This window comes from Osmerus eperlanus, chromosome 26, assembly GCF_963692335.1.
Source record: "Osmerus eperlanus chromosome 26, fOsmEpe2.1, whole genome shotgun sequence".
Taxonomy (NCBI): Eukaryota; Metazoa; Chordata; class Actinopteri; order Osmeriformes; family Osmeridae; genus Osmerus; species Osmerus eperlanus.
In genome coordinates, this window is record NC_085043.1 from 8,912,434 (window position 1) to 8,928,885 (window position 16,452).

Below are 16,452 nucleotides of genomic sequence, written 5' to 3' on the forward strand. Positions count from 1 at the left end.
TTTTGTAGAATCACGACAAATATTACACTTCTGCGTAACTAATGCCTTCCCTTTGATTTGTAGTCCCCATCCCACCACCCCGGCCTCTTTACTAAGTGGAGGCGGAGCCTCGTGTCAAAGGGAAGCTGCATTCAGGACAGAAAATCTGACTTCTAGATCCTTTCTCACACCACACTGAAGAGTATCTTAAGCTTTAGTCGTGGGTGGGATTAAATCACGTGAATTTTGGCCAGGTGTCCACAAACACTAGACCTCAATGTTCGACGCACATGAACCATAAACAAGGTTAATGACTTGTGCTTGATTAAAAGCGATTCAAGATACCGATTTTGTTGCAGCAACAGCAGAATCACCTCATGTGACTTCTCTAAAACCCTAGCGAGGAATCCAAGCAGGGCTACAAATTCACTTAGAGCTGATCTGGAAAAGGCATCACGACAAAGGCAGACGGTAAACTGAACATAATAAGTAGCTATGAAATACTCTCACTACTGTTGTATCGGGAAGACTAAATGCCAAACCGTCTCAAAATACAGTGGTAACCACTATAGCATGCCCTCATTAACAAATACGTGGTCTCCAAACTGAAGCCATTAGATATTGAATTCTCTGTATCACTTCAATAGCACACTGCAAATGAATGTCCTATGTTCACCTCATAACTCCAGTGAGATGCTGTGTGATATACTAGACAACCAAATGCATAACATTAACTAGTGATTAAGTCAATAGCAGAGTTAAAGGCAATCAACTAAGACCATTTCACCATTTGTCAGGAAAGCTAATAGTAAAATTCATTACTTCAAACTTCATGACCTAAAATGACACTGTGGTGGCCATCAAGTTTAAAGTACAGTGTAGTTTCTATCATATCTGTGTATGGCTGACCATCAATCACACGAGGAAGTACTGCTGGTTAATGGACAATGTGTTCATCAGCAAACCGTTACTTATTGAACCCACTTCAGTAAGTACAAAGCCATGTGTCTGTAATATCACACTGTTGAGAGGGAAGCCTGACACAAGCAGCATTGTGGGTGTATGAGAGCACGGCAATGAAGGACCTTTTTTACGCAGTAAAACATTGAATGGGGTCACTAGGCTAACCACACACTCCTTTGATGTACTTTATACTGTTGACTACTGCATACGTTCCGCCAAGAAGCTGTTGCAAGTGCCTTCTTCTGCGCTGTGGTGTGTTGGGGTGCTAGCATCAAGGCTGTGGATGCCAACATGCTTTAAAACTGATCAGGAAGGTGGGCTCTTGCTAGGGGGGGGGAGGCAAACCTTGGCACCCTGGAGTGAGTGACAGAGGCAAGGACACTGTCACTGCCACTCAGGTCACCTTAACCTTAACTGTACCTCAGCTCTTGGGACTCTTCTTGAATACTTAACCCTCGTGCTGCCTTCGGGTCACATGACCCAAAGGTTCATAACGAACCATTGTTGTGTTTACCCAATTTTACCCAATACAAAAACAAATAAAAATAAATTTATTTTAACCATTCCAATGTGGGGGGTCTGAGACAGCCCGACAGTTAAAAGAAAATGCTTCACTTTGTTTTTGTATGAGGTAAATTTGTCGCAATACGACGGTGGGTCACAATGACTGATGGGTCAGAATGACCCGAAGATAACACAAGGGTTAACTTGATTTGGATTCCGCACTGTTAGCACTGTTTATACTAAGAAGGTTTATACTATATATCGAGACCTGACTATATATCTAAATGACTAGTACCACAGCTATGGATCAGGCCTTTGTTTGACTCGCTATTAGTCACACTTACACACCAAACACAAGCACAAACAAGTTCCTTTCAGAGAGAAATCTCACTCAGAACAACTGAATGTGTGACCTATCTGGTGAGTCACAGAGCAAAGTAACCTACACATGCGCTAACAAGCATAGCTCATACTTGCCCTGCCTAAACCCTTGCATTGTTTCAATCATAGCAGCGTATGTTTTTTGCCTGATTTGACAACGACCGAGTTGTCAAACAAAGGTTTTAGGTCACGGTTTTTGTATGGCATTGCGTCTTAATTAATGTTAATTTCCTTACATGTGCCATAGGCGATAGGCTTTCTCTCTGCTTCTCAGACAAAAGAGCTGACAGATCTAGCAAACTTGGCTGTCAATATTGGCAAAAACGTATATTCATGTAATTATCAAGCCAACATTCTTAGATAACTATATATAGTCATACCTAATCTACACGTAATGAGTCAATTCGAAGTGCCTTTTAATTTTATGTCTTCAGTTAACATAACTATAAACAATCCAATGTGTCACACACGTGTCAAACTGTATCTAAATTAAGTGTTTAATGTCTAAAGACCATAATCCATTGCAAGGCCGTTTAAAAACGTATGCGTGCACACTTATCAATCTATTAATTTATCAATACATTTGCATTAGAACAAATACATCGTTGTTTCTCGATAACTTGTACAGCAGTTTGACATAGAACAGTTTTGCACACACAGAATAAACATGCTGCACCGGTTATGGTAATACAATTGGTGAATAATGTACTTTGTAAAATTGCATCAGAGCACAAGTACAAGTTGCCTAAAAACATTTGCGACACGCTATATTGTGCTGATTAGCTTGGAGTGCATCCCTTCGAGGAGCAAGGAGTGGGTATGTCATAGCATATGCCTGAGACAGATGTGTCCAGGGCAGAACATGCACATGTTGTAAGACTATTCTTATAACATTTCTAACGTTTCTTCTAAGTCATAGAGTCACTAAACAAATGTGAAGGTTTCTGGCCGTTGGATAGACAGGCATAGAAAACTTATAAAACTTTAAGATGAACACTGACGTACCATAAAGAATCTCCAGAAATGTCAATGTAAACTTTGTTGAAGTTGCTGCCGTTCGAAGGCGCAAAAGACGTGTTTCTTTTTCAATGAAGAATTCACAACAAGTTGTTCATTAAAACAACAAGAAAGGTACTGGCGAAATAAAGCAGGATTATGAATAATGAGTGCGCTCCCTTTGCTCAAAACTTTTAAATACCTATCTCCGTTTTCTCTGTGGTCTCCATCGAGGGGTGGGGCTTGGAGGAGGAGGCTGCGAGGAAGGTTGTAAACTGGTTTGATCAAGGAGGTTGATAAGGAGGATTTGACGTTAGTTTTTATACTTTTAGCTGTAAACACAGAGAGTGAATGGCTTTGCTTTAAGCCTACTTTCAAATTAATTTGCTTTGTGGATGAGGTAGTCGTTGAAGCTCGAAGTGATAGTAACCATCACACATATGGGTGAAAGTTATCTGGGGTCAAAAATGAACGGTCCTATTAACTAGCAATTATGGCCACATAATTGTGAAGAATTGTTTACAAGATAATTTTATGTTCGGGTTTGTATCAGTATGGGATTTGGTGATCAAGAAAGGAACATTCAATGGAATATTGTTTGGTAGATCCACATGCTGAGTTAATGTCTATAAAAATCGGTTATAACCCAGTTTATGAACATAAGAAAACCATCGTTGTTGGACGTTTATATTAATGGAAAAGCTTATCAATGCTGTTTTTTTTAGTTCCTATACAGGGTCCTCTTCTAACATCTAAGAATCAAAATGCATGTAGTCCTCACATCTGAAAGGTGTCTCATCATTGAAGCATCCTCCTGTCTCCCACCCCACTCATGTTTGAGAATTTCTGTGATGTAGCAATCATTGATTCTGTTTTAGTACACACATAAATTATGTTTTATTACTCACATTTATGTCACCGTATCTTGCAAACTTCACGCCTAGCTCTATTGTGACATCAATCTTTTCTGAAGGAGAGGCAGCGCTGGGTTCAACATAAATGTCAGCATACTGATTTGCTATAATGAGAAGGCACCTACAACAAGAAGGGAGAAAACATTGTTTTGGAAACATCTTGCTGCCTTCACAGAAACATTGATGTGCTGCTTTTGAAAGTTGACAAGGACGTGCTTAAAGAGATCATCTTATTTTACATCTCATAAATATGTATGCCATTGTGCAAGTTCTTTTGTATTGTGTGTTTATTTACTGTTTAAATGATTACTTGTGCAAAGGGGATGGGTTGGTGGACAGGGATAACATTTGACAATGAATAAAGCAAGCATAGAATGTACAATATTGATACACTTCACTGAAATTGCTTTGCTTTTAAAGTTCACTTGTATAGCATGTTCCGAGGTTTTTGACATTCTTGAAAGCATATCATTGGCCTAAATCTAGGTTTGGTCAATATCTATGTATCTATATCTAAATATAGGCTATATCACCTACATTAAGAAATAAGAGGATCAATGAAAATATAATAACATCACCACATTTTGATGTCAGTTTGAAAGTGTGGATGGTGGTAAAGGATCATGCCATTATCAACTTTTACCATGATTTCTGATGCCTGCTGTAAAAAAAAAAAGAAGAAAAAAAATACAATTATTCAAAAATACTTGACGTGTTGATAGACCCCTGCCTTTTTGGAGCAGGGCCTAAAAATGCATTGCCCAACCATACAGAGCATGTCGTTATAGGCATAATAGTGTCAACACTACCCAAGAGTATAAAAGTCTTCTATACTCTTTGATACTATTCAAAATCTGTGGTTAACACTGCCCTCTTGTGGTTTGATGGCAAGTGGCATTCCTGACTCAACTGAAGTACTTACACACAACAAATTAAGCCCTTATGAATTTGTGGTCTGGTGTGTCATGATCAGATCTTCTCCAGATAAATTGTACTGCAGAGAGAACAACGGTTCAGGAATTATATTAATCTAGCATGAGAACAGCCAAGCAGAATATAATGAATATGAGAAAGGAAAGTAAAATTCAATCTGAAGAGGCTTTGAACCGCTTATCTAATATTCAGACCTTGTTTTTTGTGCACCGCCAAATTAATATTCTGTTAACCGACATCCGGGTTTCTTTAGATATGTATTTTATATTATGGGTTACACAGTTTCTAGACCAATCACGAAATAGTGTGAGATACATGCGCATCCTGCAAAACGTCTCCCCTCCCCCCACACACTGCGCTTGGCCAAATGAAAGTTCACTGTGTACGGCTAAGCTAGTTTACGGCGTGAAAGCTAGCCTCTTCGAGCTCTAGGTGGACTCGATGGAATAGCGATTGGAAAGGGAATTTATGTCTGACGTTTGTAAGAAATTGTTTTAGCGATGTAATTGTCCCCCAAAAAGATAATTCTAGAAGAGTCATGTGACGTCTTTTGGCCAGTGATGTTTTGAACTACACTTGTTTTTTTACGATTGCTATCGTAGCAGCCGAGGGGATAGGTATTTGCCACATCCATGTGGAGAACGAATCGTTCAGTTAAATGTTTTGGAACCTGTATGTTATTAATCAAATCTTTTGAGTGTAGGAAAAGCGTAACTTTTGACACTTTTTGAGGAAAATAAAGAATGATGTGGCACGTGTAGCATTTTGACCAATCGGAGCTCGAGTTCAAAACAGAAGTGTATAAATACGAGGCGGTTGCCCGTAGAGACGTCCGCCATTGAAGACTTGTTCAGCCCAACGTACTTGAAATTGTTGACCTTTATCTAGCTAGCCATAATGTTATTTACTTGCTTACAAGTTTGCTTGTAGCTGTACATTTTTTTATTTAGTGCAGGATCGACGACAGTCACATTGGGCATCCTTCCAGCAGAACATCTTGGCAAAGAGCGTCTGTCTCAGTTCGGCAATTAAAACAATCTTGTGCCAGAGACGGAAAGGTAAATTACGAAACAAGGTTGATAGAGCTAGCCTAGCTAGCTAACAAACTGGTTCATGTTGTTAAAAGAAGTCAGGGAATTTCACATTTGTGTCAGAGCTAGGCTCGATCAAAGGGCTAATTCTAGACAATCTTATACCACCACTAATACAGTAGCTAGCCAGCTAACTTAGCTGCTAGCTAGACCAAATGTGCTTGCTGTGTGGGCGGGGTACATGCGTTGCATTCCAAGCGAACGCGTTGCATTGCTGGTCAACTTTTTGCAACCGTTTACATATTTTTAGGGTTTCTGTGCTGTTGGTTAACTAACAAATTAATCACAAGTAGACAACACATTGCCGGCATCTTACGGCAATGGTTCTATCCCCGCCCATGTCAGAATAGGGCCTGTCCGCATGCCTTCAGACAAGGCCAAGCACTCAATGCGCGAGCATCACGGCGTCACTTAAAATGTATTTTTTTTGCTTGCTGCTTATCCTCAGCTGAATGCAAAGGTCAAACTCAATTTTTGGGCATTATTGATTGTTCTGCTTTCACAGGTATGAAGTTGGCTAAGAAAGCTAGCTAGCTAACCAAAGGCGATTCTTAAGTGTTATTAGTTAGCGGAATAGTAACATTAGTGCCCGAGTTATCTAGCCGCTTTACCAATGTGCCGACCATCTAGCAACATGCTCGCATTTCTGGCGCTAGTTACTTTCATAATAGTTTGTGTAGTCACTAACTATCCATATTTTCTATTTTGCTTGTAATTGAACAGATATTACATAACTTTGTTTATATTAAATTGTTGGGTGGTGTAAAGTTTGTGCAAGTTCATTGGTTCTCTATGCTCACGAGGGGGTACAATTATAGTTTGTGACAATCAAATGTAAATTGCAAATAAACAACCAAGTAAGATCAACATAACTTGTTATGTAAGTTTTTTATTTTTTGTAATTTGGTATTTACAAAAACCCAAAGTGACGATTATGACGTTTCCGATGTTTTTGTGGTAAGTGGCGGAACTAGAGCCAGTGTCAAATTTTTTGGGACTAGTTGGGTCATGTTTTTTTCAGTGTATTTTACTCGTTCCCGTTTTGCGGTTGTAATGCTTGCTATGGACTACCCTGTTACGGCAATACACGTTATTCTTTTTTAGGTCGTTATAACCCATCAGATGTGGCCTAGGCTGGATTGATTGATTTAACGACCGGTTGTGGTTTCAGTTGATATTCAGCCATTTGAAAAGTTGTTGCTTTACCCATATCAGTAACAGAACCTATAAGCTGATAATGACGTTATAAGGGATCTATATAATGCATTTTATGCAAACCCATTCTATATCACACTGGAGTTCTCAGTTATTGATAGAAGCACTAGGTGGCAGTATAAATCACGTATTCTCTGACGCTTATGGTTCTATACCGGAGATGGAATGCCAGTTGTATATTGGCATGTACTGGTGTACAGAATTAATGTCAACAGACATTTGGAAAATGTTATGACAATCGTGTTTGCAAAATATTTGCAAACAGCACTTGAGTGAACGTTGCTCAAATCAATAACTCAGCTCCTGCAAGAGGGGTGATGTTATAAAACCAGATACATCTTAAACAGGTCAAACTATTATAAAAGCCTTTGGTTTAACCTTGTAAAACCGGTTTAAAGCTAATCACGTTCACTGGCAATTCTTAGATGTCCAAATACATTTCAAAACAACTCTCTTCTCCACTGGTTTAGGGGGACTGAGTGTGATGAGAGCTGGGCCACAGACCAGGAACAGCCCCTCTCTGTGCAGTGGTCTTGGATTGCACCATGGCAGATTTTAGATCCCAGGTTCCCACTGGGACTGGAAACCCCCATCCACCAGAGTTTCAGAACCCCAAGAGGCACGGCCGTCTGACCAACCAGCTGCAGTATCTGGAGAAAGTGGTGGTCAGAGACCTGTGGAAGCATCAGTTTTCTTGGCCTTTCCGCCAGCCTGTTGACGCCGTTTCCCTGAACCTTCCAGTGAGTAGTCACGTTTTCCCATAAGTGTCGAGGGAGGTGTTTTGACACCCGATTCTGGTATTAATTCAAACAGCAATGCCACTGTGTTCCCTATAAAGTTAGTCCACCTCTCACCTTTTTTTTAGGATTATTATACCATTATCAAGAAGCCAATGGACTTGAGTTCTATCAAGAAGCGTCTTCTAAACAATTATTATTGGAAGGCAATGGAGTGCATACAGGACTTCAACACCATGTTCACCAATTGCTATGTATACAATCGGGTAATGAGCCTTCAAATGGAGAATGTAGGGTTCTGCATTCATATACCTAACAGCAGTTGGGCAACGGGCAAAATGCTGACCTTAGTTTTCCATTGTGTTCATTGTTTCTAGCCAGGAGATGACATTGTTCTTATGGCCCAGTCCTTGGAGAAGGTATTTTTGCAGAAAGTGGCCCTCATGCCTCAAGAAGAGCACGAGGTGTCTACCGTGACCGCCAAGACATCGGGGAAAACCAGGAAGTCCTCTACAGGTAATGCAAAGCTGGGCTCGTACCCTGCGTGTGATGGGTGTTCAATCTCGCACGGATATGTTTAATGTTTTGAATAAACCCTCTTTCTGCTGTAGATGTGAAGCAGAGGTCCAGCTCGCCTGTGTCTGAGGTGGTGTTTCAGCAGACAGTGACAGTCATCCCTCCGGGAGCTCTTCACTCTATCCCCCCGGCCCAGCTCTCCTCAAAGATGGCAGAAAAGGTCAGTTCTCTTGACGGCGACCGCTCGGGGTACAAGAACAACTGCAGTTCTTCTACTCTTTTATATATATATAACTTGTCATTCGTTGTCCTTTTTTACAATATGTATTTATTGTTTTTTTTGTTGTTGTTTTTTTTAAGATCAAGACCGGCGTCAAGCGAAAAGCGGATACGACCACGCCGACCGCGTCGACCATCACCAGCTGCGAGTCCTCTCCTCCTCCCCTGGACGGCTCGACTCCCAGCAAGCTGCTGTCCAGGCGGGGCAGCGGACGCCCCATCAAGCCCCCCAGGAAGGACCTGCCTGAGTCGCCCCTGCCGGGCAAGAGGCTCCGCCTCTCGGAGCAGCTCAGGTACTGCCACGGCGTCCTGAAGGAAATGTTCACCAAGAGACACATAGGCTACGCTTGGCCCTTCTACAAGCCCGTTGACGTGGAAACCCTGGGTCTCCATGACTACCACGACATCATCAAGCAGCCGATGGATCTGAGTACCATAAGGGTAACTTTGAAGTTGTTTGAACCGGCTGATATGTGCGTTGATCTGTTTGGATGACAAAGCGATGCTGTCTTGAGCTGCAATCGATTGAATTCGAAATTCAATGTTTTGTCACAGAAAAAAATGGAGAATCGTGAATACTCGACTGCCCAGGAGTTTGCTGCAGACTTCCGACTAATGTTCTCAAACTGTTACAAGTACAACCCGCCCACGCATGAAGTTGTTGCGATGGCGAGGAAACTTCAGGTACACATCCCTCGCAACGCAGCCTGACTGCTGTGTAGATAAACTGGCTTTGTTTGTGCAGGGCAGTGATGAGGTAGTAACTCCCAGAGTGTTTGCCAGGATGTGTTTGAGGCACGCTATCTGAAGCTTCCAGACGGGCTCACCAAGAGCGCCAGTCCAGGGGACAGTCGCGACCGTGGCGACGGGACCCAGAGCGGCTCCAGCAGCGCCGAGAGCAGCGACAGCGAGACGTCCTCCGAGTCGGAGAGCTCCTCCGACACCGAGGAGGAGGAGGAAGAGAGAGCCCTGCGATTGGCCAATCTCCAGGAACAGGTTTGTCCCGTACCCCCGCCCCCCACCTCGGCGTGTTGTCCCGTCCCCCGCGCCCCCCACCTCGGCGTGTACTGCTTAATCCACGTTTACCTGCGTGGTGGCCGGTGTGTCTAACTGCGGGCCGCTCTGTGCAGCTGATTGCAGTACACGATCAGCTGCAGAGACTCACCAAGGAGCCCCTGTCGAAACCAAAGAAGAAGAAGTCCAAGAAGGAGCAGAGGAGGAAAGAGAGGGAAGCCACCTGGCGGAACCGGAAAGAGTCCAAGGGCAAATCCAAAGGTGTGAAAATGCCCAAAGGCACGACCAAGAGCTCCTCCGTCACGTGAGTGAACTTTCATTCCCGACTTCTCGGTTTAATCCGGCCTGGTTACCAGGACGCGCGCTCAGAAGGGGGCGTTTTTTCTAACGACACGTTGTTTCCAGGCAAGGCAAGATGGCCGCCGCGCCCCACGAGTCGGACGACGACGGGGCCGCCGCGCCCATGTCTTACGGCGAGAAGAGGCAGCTGAGTCTGGACATCAACAAGCTGCCCGGTGACAAGCTGGGCAAAGTGGTCCACATCATCCAGGCCAGGGAGTCGTCCCTGCGAAACTCGTGCCCCGAGGAGATCGAGATCGACTTTGAGGCTCTGAAGCCTTCCACGCTGAGAGCCCTGCAGAGCTTTGTCAGGATATGCCTGAGGAAACACACAAGGAAACCGGACCGTGAGTAACCCCCCTCCCATCCTCTGACCACTAAGGTGTGCCCCCGCCGAACCTGTAAAGCAAGTATTACAAGCTGACCTGATCGATCATGATCTGCTCTTTCAGAGAAGCCAGCTAAAGCCAAAGGAGAGAAGCATCCTGGGAAGAAACAAGAGGTGGCCAAACTGCACGTAGCTGAGGAGGAGAGCGTGACCAAGAAAAGGAAATACACAAGTAAGAACGGACTCTCCAGGCAGTTTCAACGAAGTCTTCACTGTCTTCGAGCTTTGACACGTGTCGTGGATTAAGAGGGCTAGCGATACAATCATATAGGTCGACACTGATGAAGGATATGGCTGTCATTGTTCCTTGTGCTTACTCACCAACCTCCCGCTAGACATTGTGCTGTATGCTATCTGAGTGCTCCCCATGTGACTGGCTGTTATCTGTGTGCTGAACAGGTCAGCCGCCCGAAGCCCCCGCAGACCTGGCCCGGCCGTGCCGCCTCAGCGAGAGCAGCGACAGCAGCTCCTCCAGCAGTAGCAGTAGTGATTCTAGCACTTCTGATAGCAGTGACTCTGAATCAGGTTAGCTGTTCTCCTCGGCGACCCCCCTCCCTCCCACCCCCTCCTGATTTATTTTAATGTAATGGCTAAAGCCCTGTCCTCTTCACGCTTACGGACAGGAAAAAGAAATCCCTCAAATAAATCTTCCCCGGATGTGTCCTTTTGTAGCAATAGTGTAGCACCTGTTGGCAAAGCTAAAACTTGAAGAAAAGAAAATTAAAGTGTGCATTGTTTTATTTATTTTTGGTATGTTCATTGGGTGTTTTTCATTTCTGTGGTCGTGTTTCATACGTTTTCTCTGAAGGCATGATCCCATCACACACAAAGATATATTTCAGAGAATTAGGTTAAATATTTGTTTATATGGTATTGTTCTGTTCACCTTGGTAGCTGACAATGTTAATTTTTCCTTTTTCCTCTATATTTGATCATATCTATATCGGCAAATTAACCAGATTAGATCTGCAGGGTTGGTTAAGTGAATCTGTGTTACGGTAGTTCTTTAACACAGATTGACAAGATTGCAGATTGTTTCCCTGGCTATACTGTTTACAAAGTTACGTAACTTTTCTCGCAGATTTAACCTGGCTAAATTACTAATATGGATTAATGAAGGAACAAAAAAGTATTACATATAGCACCTTTTAGTGTAAATACCATCCCTTTTAGACCTGCTTTGTTTAAAGTGAGGCCAATCAGCGTTTATGCAAAGCTCAGCAATGTTGAGTAAACCAGGCTGAGGAAATATTGAGGTAACATGCTGAAAAAATTGCTATACAGCACTGAAACCAACTATAAGCTCTTCCATTGATGAAAAGAAGGATGACGTATGATCGAGTATTTGATCTTTTTCCTTCCCTTCGCTCCATCGGTCTAGTTGAGCTCAGATCTTCCTCACTTTAAACTACAGCACTTGTTCTCCACTTCCAGCTGTCTGGATTAACCAGCCTACTTGGGTTTGGGTGTTTATAGGGTTTTGTATTTGAATGAGGGAATACTGGCATGATGCACACCTTGTACATGGAACAGATTTGTATTTTAGTACTCGAAAGATTGTTATGGCCCATGTAGAACTTGTTTAGTAGAGCCCGAGATGTTAACTCCTGCAGTTTGCTGTTGGTGCATTCTGTTTTGTGTCCAGCGCTTAGTGGATTAATAAATATACTTTGATAGACAATCAATACATGTAATGTTAAGTGGTGCTTTCTTTCCACACAAGAAAAAGTGATACAACTAATGTGGGGAAATACTCAGTCTTTAGAGGGAAAATACCTATAATCTGTAGGGGAAACTCTGAAAGGGAGTGGATGATTATTTTCTTACGGTAGGTATCTTTTTTTTGTTGAATTTTTGCAGAAATATCTACTGTGTATATAATGAGGTTATAGATGGGGAAAAACGGGCTGTTGGGTTAAAGGCTTTGAATTACTATTTCGATTTGTGCATATCTTTCAGTGCGGAAAACGACAAACAAGAAAAGAAAAAATGCTCGCCATAAGGTTAAAGCCAAGGTAAATTCATTACTCTTCACTGCCATTTACCTAAATGCACCGTTTTTGATGAGTCTCTGTAGTGGTTAGATTTGCAATTTGGTTCATTTAAAACTTATTGTAATTTTAAACAGAAGGTGAAACGCAGAGCCAATAAGGTGTGTAAGTCTGACAAAACAGACCAATCAGAAGCCGTGTCCCAGAAGAGCCAAACTTCAGCTTCTTTGCAACCCCTCGAAGAAGAAAATGAAGACCAGTCCTCACCGCAGTGCGCAGCCCAGCTTTCTGATGACTTGATTCTCTCTCCAGGTAATTTCTGTATCCTACTCTTACCTGTGTCAGTGTATCTGCTGTTTAGGACAAGCCAAGGGTCGACCAGGGACAGGAAACAGCCGTTTTTCCACTGATCATGACAGGTCTGCGAGGAGGTTGAAATGTGGAAAGAGTTTGACCATCCTTGTCTCACGTCTTCCTTCTGACTTTCCATTCCACCTCAGCCTTACACAGCCGCCTGCCTCCACAGCCTTCCAGACCAAGCGCCACAGCGGCGCCTCTACCTCGCAAAAGCAGACAGGCCCCCGAGCCTGCCAGCCCTCCCCCACCACAGGGATCTCCCTCTGAACCCCAACCCCTCTCCCTCACTCCCCGGGACGCCACTCCGCCCACAGAACAACCCCCAGGGCCTACTACTTATAAACCTTCCCCAGACCCATCGCCGCAGCCTCCTCCCACACTTTGCCCCTTAGCTCTACCACTTCGGTGTCTTCCTCCCTCCCCCACACAGGAGGGGGACCCTGGCTGTCTTTCACCCCGTCCTCCTGATAGGGCTCAACAGGAAGGTAAGAGGTACACCGCTAGCCCCCCTCCTCCCCCCAGCTTGTAGCATGTCCCCCTGCACGTGCTCGGTTCTCATCTTCTCCTTCCTGTGTGGCTTGTAGGTCGTCCTGTCGCCGTTTGTTTTAGGGCGCCTTGCTCCCGCTGTCGCAATGTCCCTGGCTGCATGTGCCCGTCAGCTTGATGTCTGCCCACGTGCCCGTTCAAGCTCCTAATGTCTCGGTTTGTTGTGGTTTTCTTAAAGGGTTGTCGGCGCTGCTCTCCCCTCTGACCTCTCCACCCGCAGACTCGCTGCCTTCTGACAGCGCCAGGTTTGAGGTATCGAAAATTTACGATTCGTATACTTGATTTTCCCTCTCCCCTTTTTGACGTTTTTATTCAGGGTTTTTTGGGGGGGGGGTTTACGTACGGGACCGTTCTCAAAGTGGATTAGAATTAATTCATGTTTTTACTTTCAATCAAATTCATTGGTATTTGTGGCGAAGGCGAGAGTGGGTTGTGTCTTGGGTATTGAAACTCATTTGATTGTTTGATGGCATCGGTGTAAGTTTTGACTGTGATGGGAATTTTGTGTACCGTAAATTTTTGCCGCAGCAGTGCCCACTGTTGTCTCCGCTAGAAGACAGCCCATTACAGCCCTTGAAGAATGAGAGGCGGTCACAACAGAAACTGCCCAGTAAGCAAGACACCGGGCACACACTGTGGAAATAGTCTCACTTTATAATTCTTTTGCTGAGCTGTCTTTAACAAGCCTGTGTGTTTTTTATGTCTCCCTAGGTATCAAACACTCTGATGGTGCGCTTGACTGCACTTCCACCAGCCTGTCCCATCTACAGCTTTGCAGTACTGCCTGCAAATCCTCTCAAGATGGAAAATCTCAACCTGCTAAAAAGGTTTGTCAGTGTGGCTGTACCAGTATTCACATGCAGCTTCTCTGCATGTCTATTGGTAAGTTCTTTATTTTTAATTTTCACGACATAAACTGAGCGTGATTCTCTGTAGGATATTGTCCTGAAGAACGCGGACTCCTGGGCCAGTCTAGGAAAAATGGCCACCCTCACCCCCTCGACTCTGAAGGCTTCCAAGGAGAGCTTTCAGCAGTTCCGCAAGGTTGCCATGGAGAAGGAGGAACGTGAAAAAGCCCTCAAAAAGGTTCAGGAGACGAGCCTCGACAGGAAAGCTCCCGACAGGACCAGGTATTCCTTTCAAATAAAACCTTAACATCTGGACAGATTCCCCTTGAGTCACAACCCCGTCATACTGTGGTGTCTCACCATGATGGGGAGGTCAGATGGCTGACCGGTTAGGGAGTCGAGCTATTAATCAAAAGGTTGTTGGTTCGATTCCCGGCCATGCCAAATGACGTTGTGTTCTTGGGCAAGGCACTTCACCCTACTTGCCTCGGGGAGAATGTCCCTGTACTTACTGTAAGTCGCTCTGGATAAGAGCGTCTGCTAAATGACAAATGTTTTAAAAAAAACATTTACATTTCTCCTTCAGTCTAGCAGTGCCACACAGGGCCGACCCACCAGCCCAGCCCAGCGAAGAGGTCTCGGATCTCCCCTCCGAGGACGTCCCTGAGGCACCTCGACCTCCAGAGCTCCACGTGGAGGAGCCTCCCGCCCCACCTCAGCCCCTCGGCGGCGCCCAGTCCTCCGTGGACAGGGACAGGGAGATGGCCCGCAAAAGAGAGCAAGAACGACGAAGGCGAGAAGCAGTAAGTCCTGCTCGGGGGGGGGGGGGGGAGAATCCTTTTTTTTTTCTTCCCCTGTGCAGTTTATTTTGCAAAAATGTTCCACTCTCTCATTGTTTTCTTTTTGTTCTCTTAGATGTCGGCTGTCATCGACATGACCATGCAGAGTGACATTATGGCCACGTTTGAAAAGAACTTGGAGTAGAAGGACTTGTGTGACCGATTTGGGTCTCCCCACAAACGATGTCGCTTCCGCTTCCCACGCGCACGCCGGAAACCAAACATTTTGATGAAGGAAATGGCGTATAATCCTTCGGAAGTGTGTCTCGAAGCACTGCATATCTACATAACCTGTTTTGTAACTGAGAAAACAAACAGTACAATGTAAAACATACTGATCTTGCCTGAATATTCTGGAGGACCTTATATTCAGATGGATGTTGGGTGTTTGTTTAGTTTTTTTTACTCGTAATAGTTATTTGTAAAGACCAGCACTGAGACACTGTTAAACGTGCAGAGACGTTGATTCAGAGTTGGCAAAATAAGTGGTGTTGGTAAAAGAAATGTTTGATATGAAACCCACCTACACATTGAGTCCTTTTGATGGGTTCTTGTTCACCTTCTGGAGTTTCCTTCCATATGGCAACAGAAAAAAACACCCAATCAAAGGACATGTTTACATGCTAATATCATTCCAACTTTCGCTGCGATGTGTAGTCTGGTTATTTTGCTACAGTCAATAATTGTACCCTGTATATATGATCTAGATATGTATAGCTTCTCTTCAGTTTACACAGTTTAAAAACCGATCTCTATCCAATGCAAAGGTTTTGAATATGATGCTCTGAGTTATACATGTCGTATGTGACGTATTTAAGTATATGAACGCCTTGTTTATGATGTTCTAGGGTGTGTGAGAAGATATTTGTAAAAGGAAAAAAAGAAAGTGACTAAAATTTTTGTTCACCAGAGGGGCATGTTTTTTTCCATATGCCTAATGCCAGTTTCCAATGTGCCACCATTGGTTGACTGTCATCTTGATAGTTTGAAGTGCCATATTGTGGTACACATTTACGAAACGTAAGGTGTTGTTGATGACTATTGTGTTGGTTTTTCTAATCAAGTTTAAATTCTGACTGTAAATGTTCCTTGAAGTACTTTCTTATTGTTTATTGATTTGATGGTTCTCAACATTCTGCAGTGTTTTCCTCTGACATGATAAATAGTAGCACTTTATTCTGTATCTAATGGAATGGGCATATGCCATACCATATGGAAAAAGAACTAATATAATTTTTGAAGAGATCGGATAAATCATTAAAATATTTTCATGGAAGCGTGTTTTTTTCTTTTTCATTGTTCTTGTTCATTGTATTGGGTTATTTGCATGAATTATTAATAGGTTTTGGTCTCGTTACTGTACATAAAGGAACAATTAATCAAATGCTACCTCAGATTTTTGTTTTTTCCTTTTTAGCAATTCCTTTGAGAGATTGAGACATGAAATAAAATACTATTTTATATGATGGCTGAAGTCTTGACCCTATTTATAATCGGCAATGATTACGGCATGTCTCTAATGAGCCGTTATATATGGCAATATTCCATATTTTCTGTTCTTGCTAATTCAACAGCCAAGGTCAATTCCACAGCAGCAATAACAATGAGTCTTGATGCATTGG

At 43.4% G+C, this 16,452-nt stretch overlaps 2 protein-coding genes across 3 annotated transcripts in view; one reads left to right on the forward strand and one right to left on the reverse strand.

Annotated features, from left to right (window-relative positions):
- tgfbr3 (transforming growth factor, beta receptor III) overlaps positions 1 to 3,050 on the reverse strand; it is a 70,699-nt gene extending 67,649 nt beyond the window's left edge. Inside the window, exon 1 of the mRNA XM_062452259.1 lies at positions 2,833 to 3,050. The gene's annotated coding sequence lies outside the window, so the exon portion shown is untranslated. The remainder of the gene's footprint in view (positions 1 to 2,832) is intronic.
- Positions 3,051 to 5,025: 1,975 nt separating this feature from the next.
- Positions 5,026 to 16,296, forward strand: brdt (bromodomain, testis-specific). Of its 2 annotated transcripts, XM_062452316.1 has the most exons (21): positions 5,026 to 5,728; positions 7,447 to 7,716; positions 7,842 to 7,979; positions 8,091 to 8,229; positions 8,325 to 8,449; positions 8,590 to 8,949; positions 9,064 to 9,192; positions 9,292 to 9,504; positions 9,639 to 9,826; positions 9,928 to 10,208; positions 10,314 to 10,421; positions 10,649 to 10,774; positions 12,209 to 12,264; positions 12,378 to 12,552; positions 12,741 to 13,082; positions 13,322 to 13,395; positions 13,672 to 13,753; positions 13,855 to 13,970; positions 14,080 to 14,273; positions 14,578 to 14,794; positions 14,907 to 16,296. In XM_062452316.1, exons 2-21 carry the CDS (start codon positions 7,522 to 7,524, stop codon positions 14,973 to 14,975), a joined length of 3,327 nt encoding a protein of 1,108 aa, XP_062308300.1. In that variant the 5' UTR covers positions 5,026 to 5,728; positions 7,447 to 7,521; the 3' UTR covers positions 14,976 to 16,296. The 2 variants fall into 2 exon arrangements, with proteins under 2 accessions (XP_062308300.1, XP_062308301.1); XM_062452317.1 differs by lacking the exon at positions 12,741 to 13,082 and having other exon boundaries at positions 5,027 to 5,728.
- The last annotated feature ends 156 nt before the right edge of the window (positions 16,297 to 16,452 follow it).

What these genes read in the sequence shown, in the direction of transcription:
- brdt (XM_062452316.1), top strand. Translation starts at nt 7,522, where the DNA reads ATGGCAGATTTTAGATCCCAGGTTCCCACTGGGACTGGAAACCCCCAT. An exon ending in AACCAGGAAGTCCTCTACAG is followed by an intron (nt 8,230 to 8,324) that starts GTAATGCAAAGC and finishes TTTCTGCTGTAG; the next exon opens with ATGTGAAGCAGAGGTCCAGC. An exon ending in TGGATCTGAGTACCATAAGG is followed by an intron (nt 8,950 to 9,063) that starts GTAACTTTGAAG and finishes GTTTTGTCACAG; the next exon opens with AAAAAAATGGAGAATCGTGA.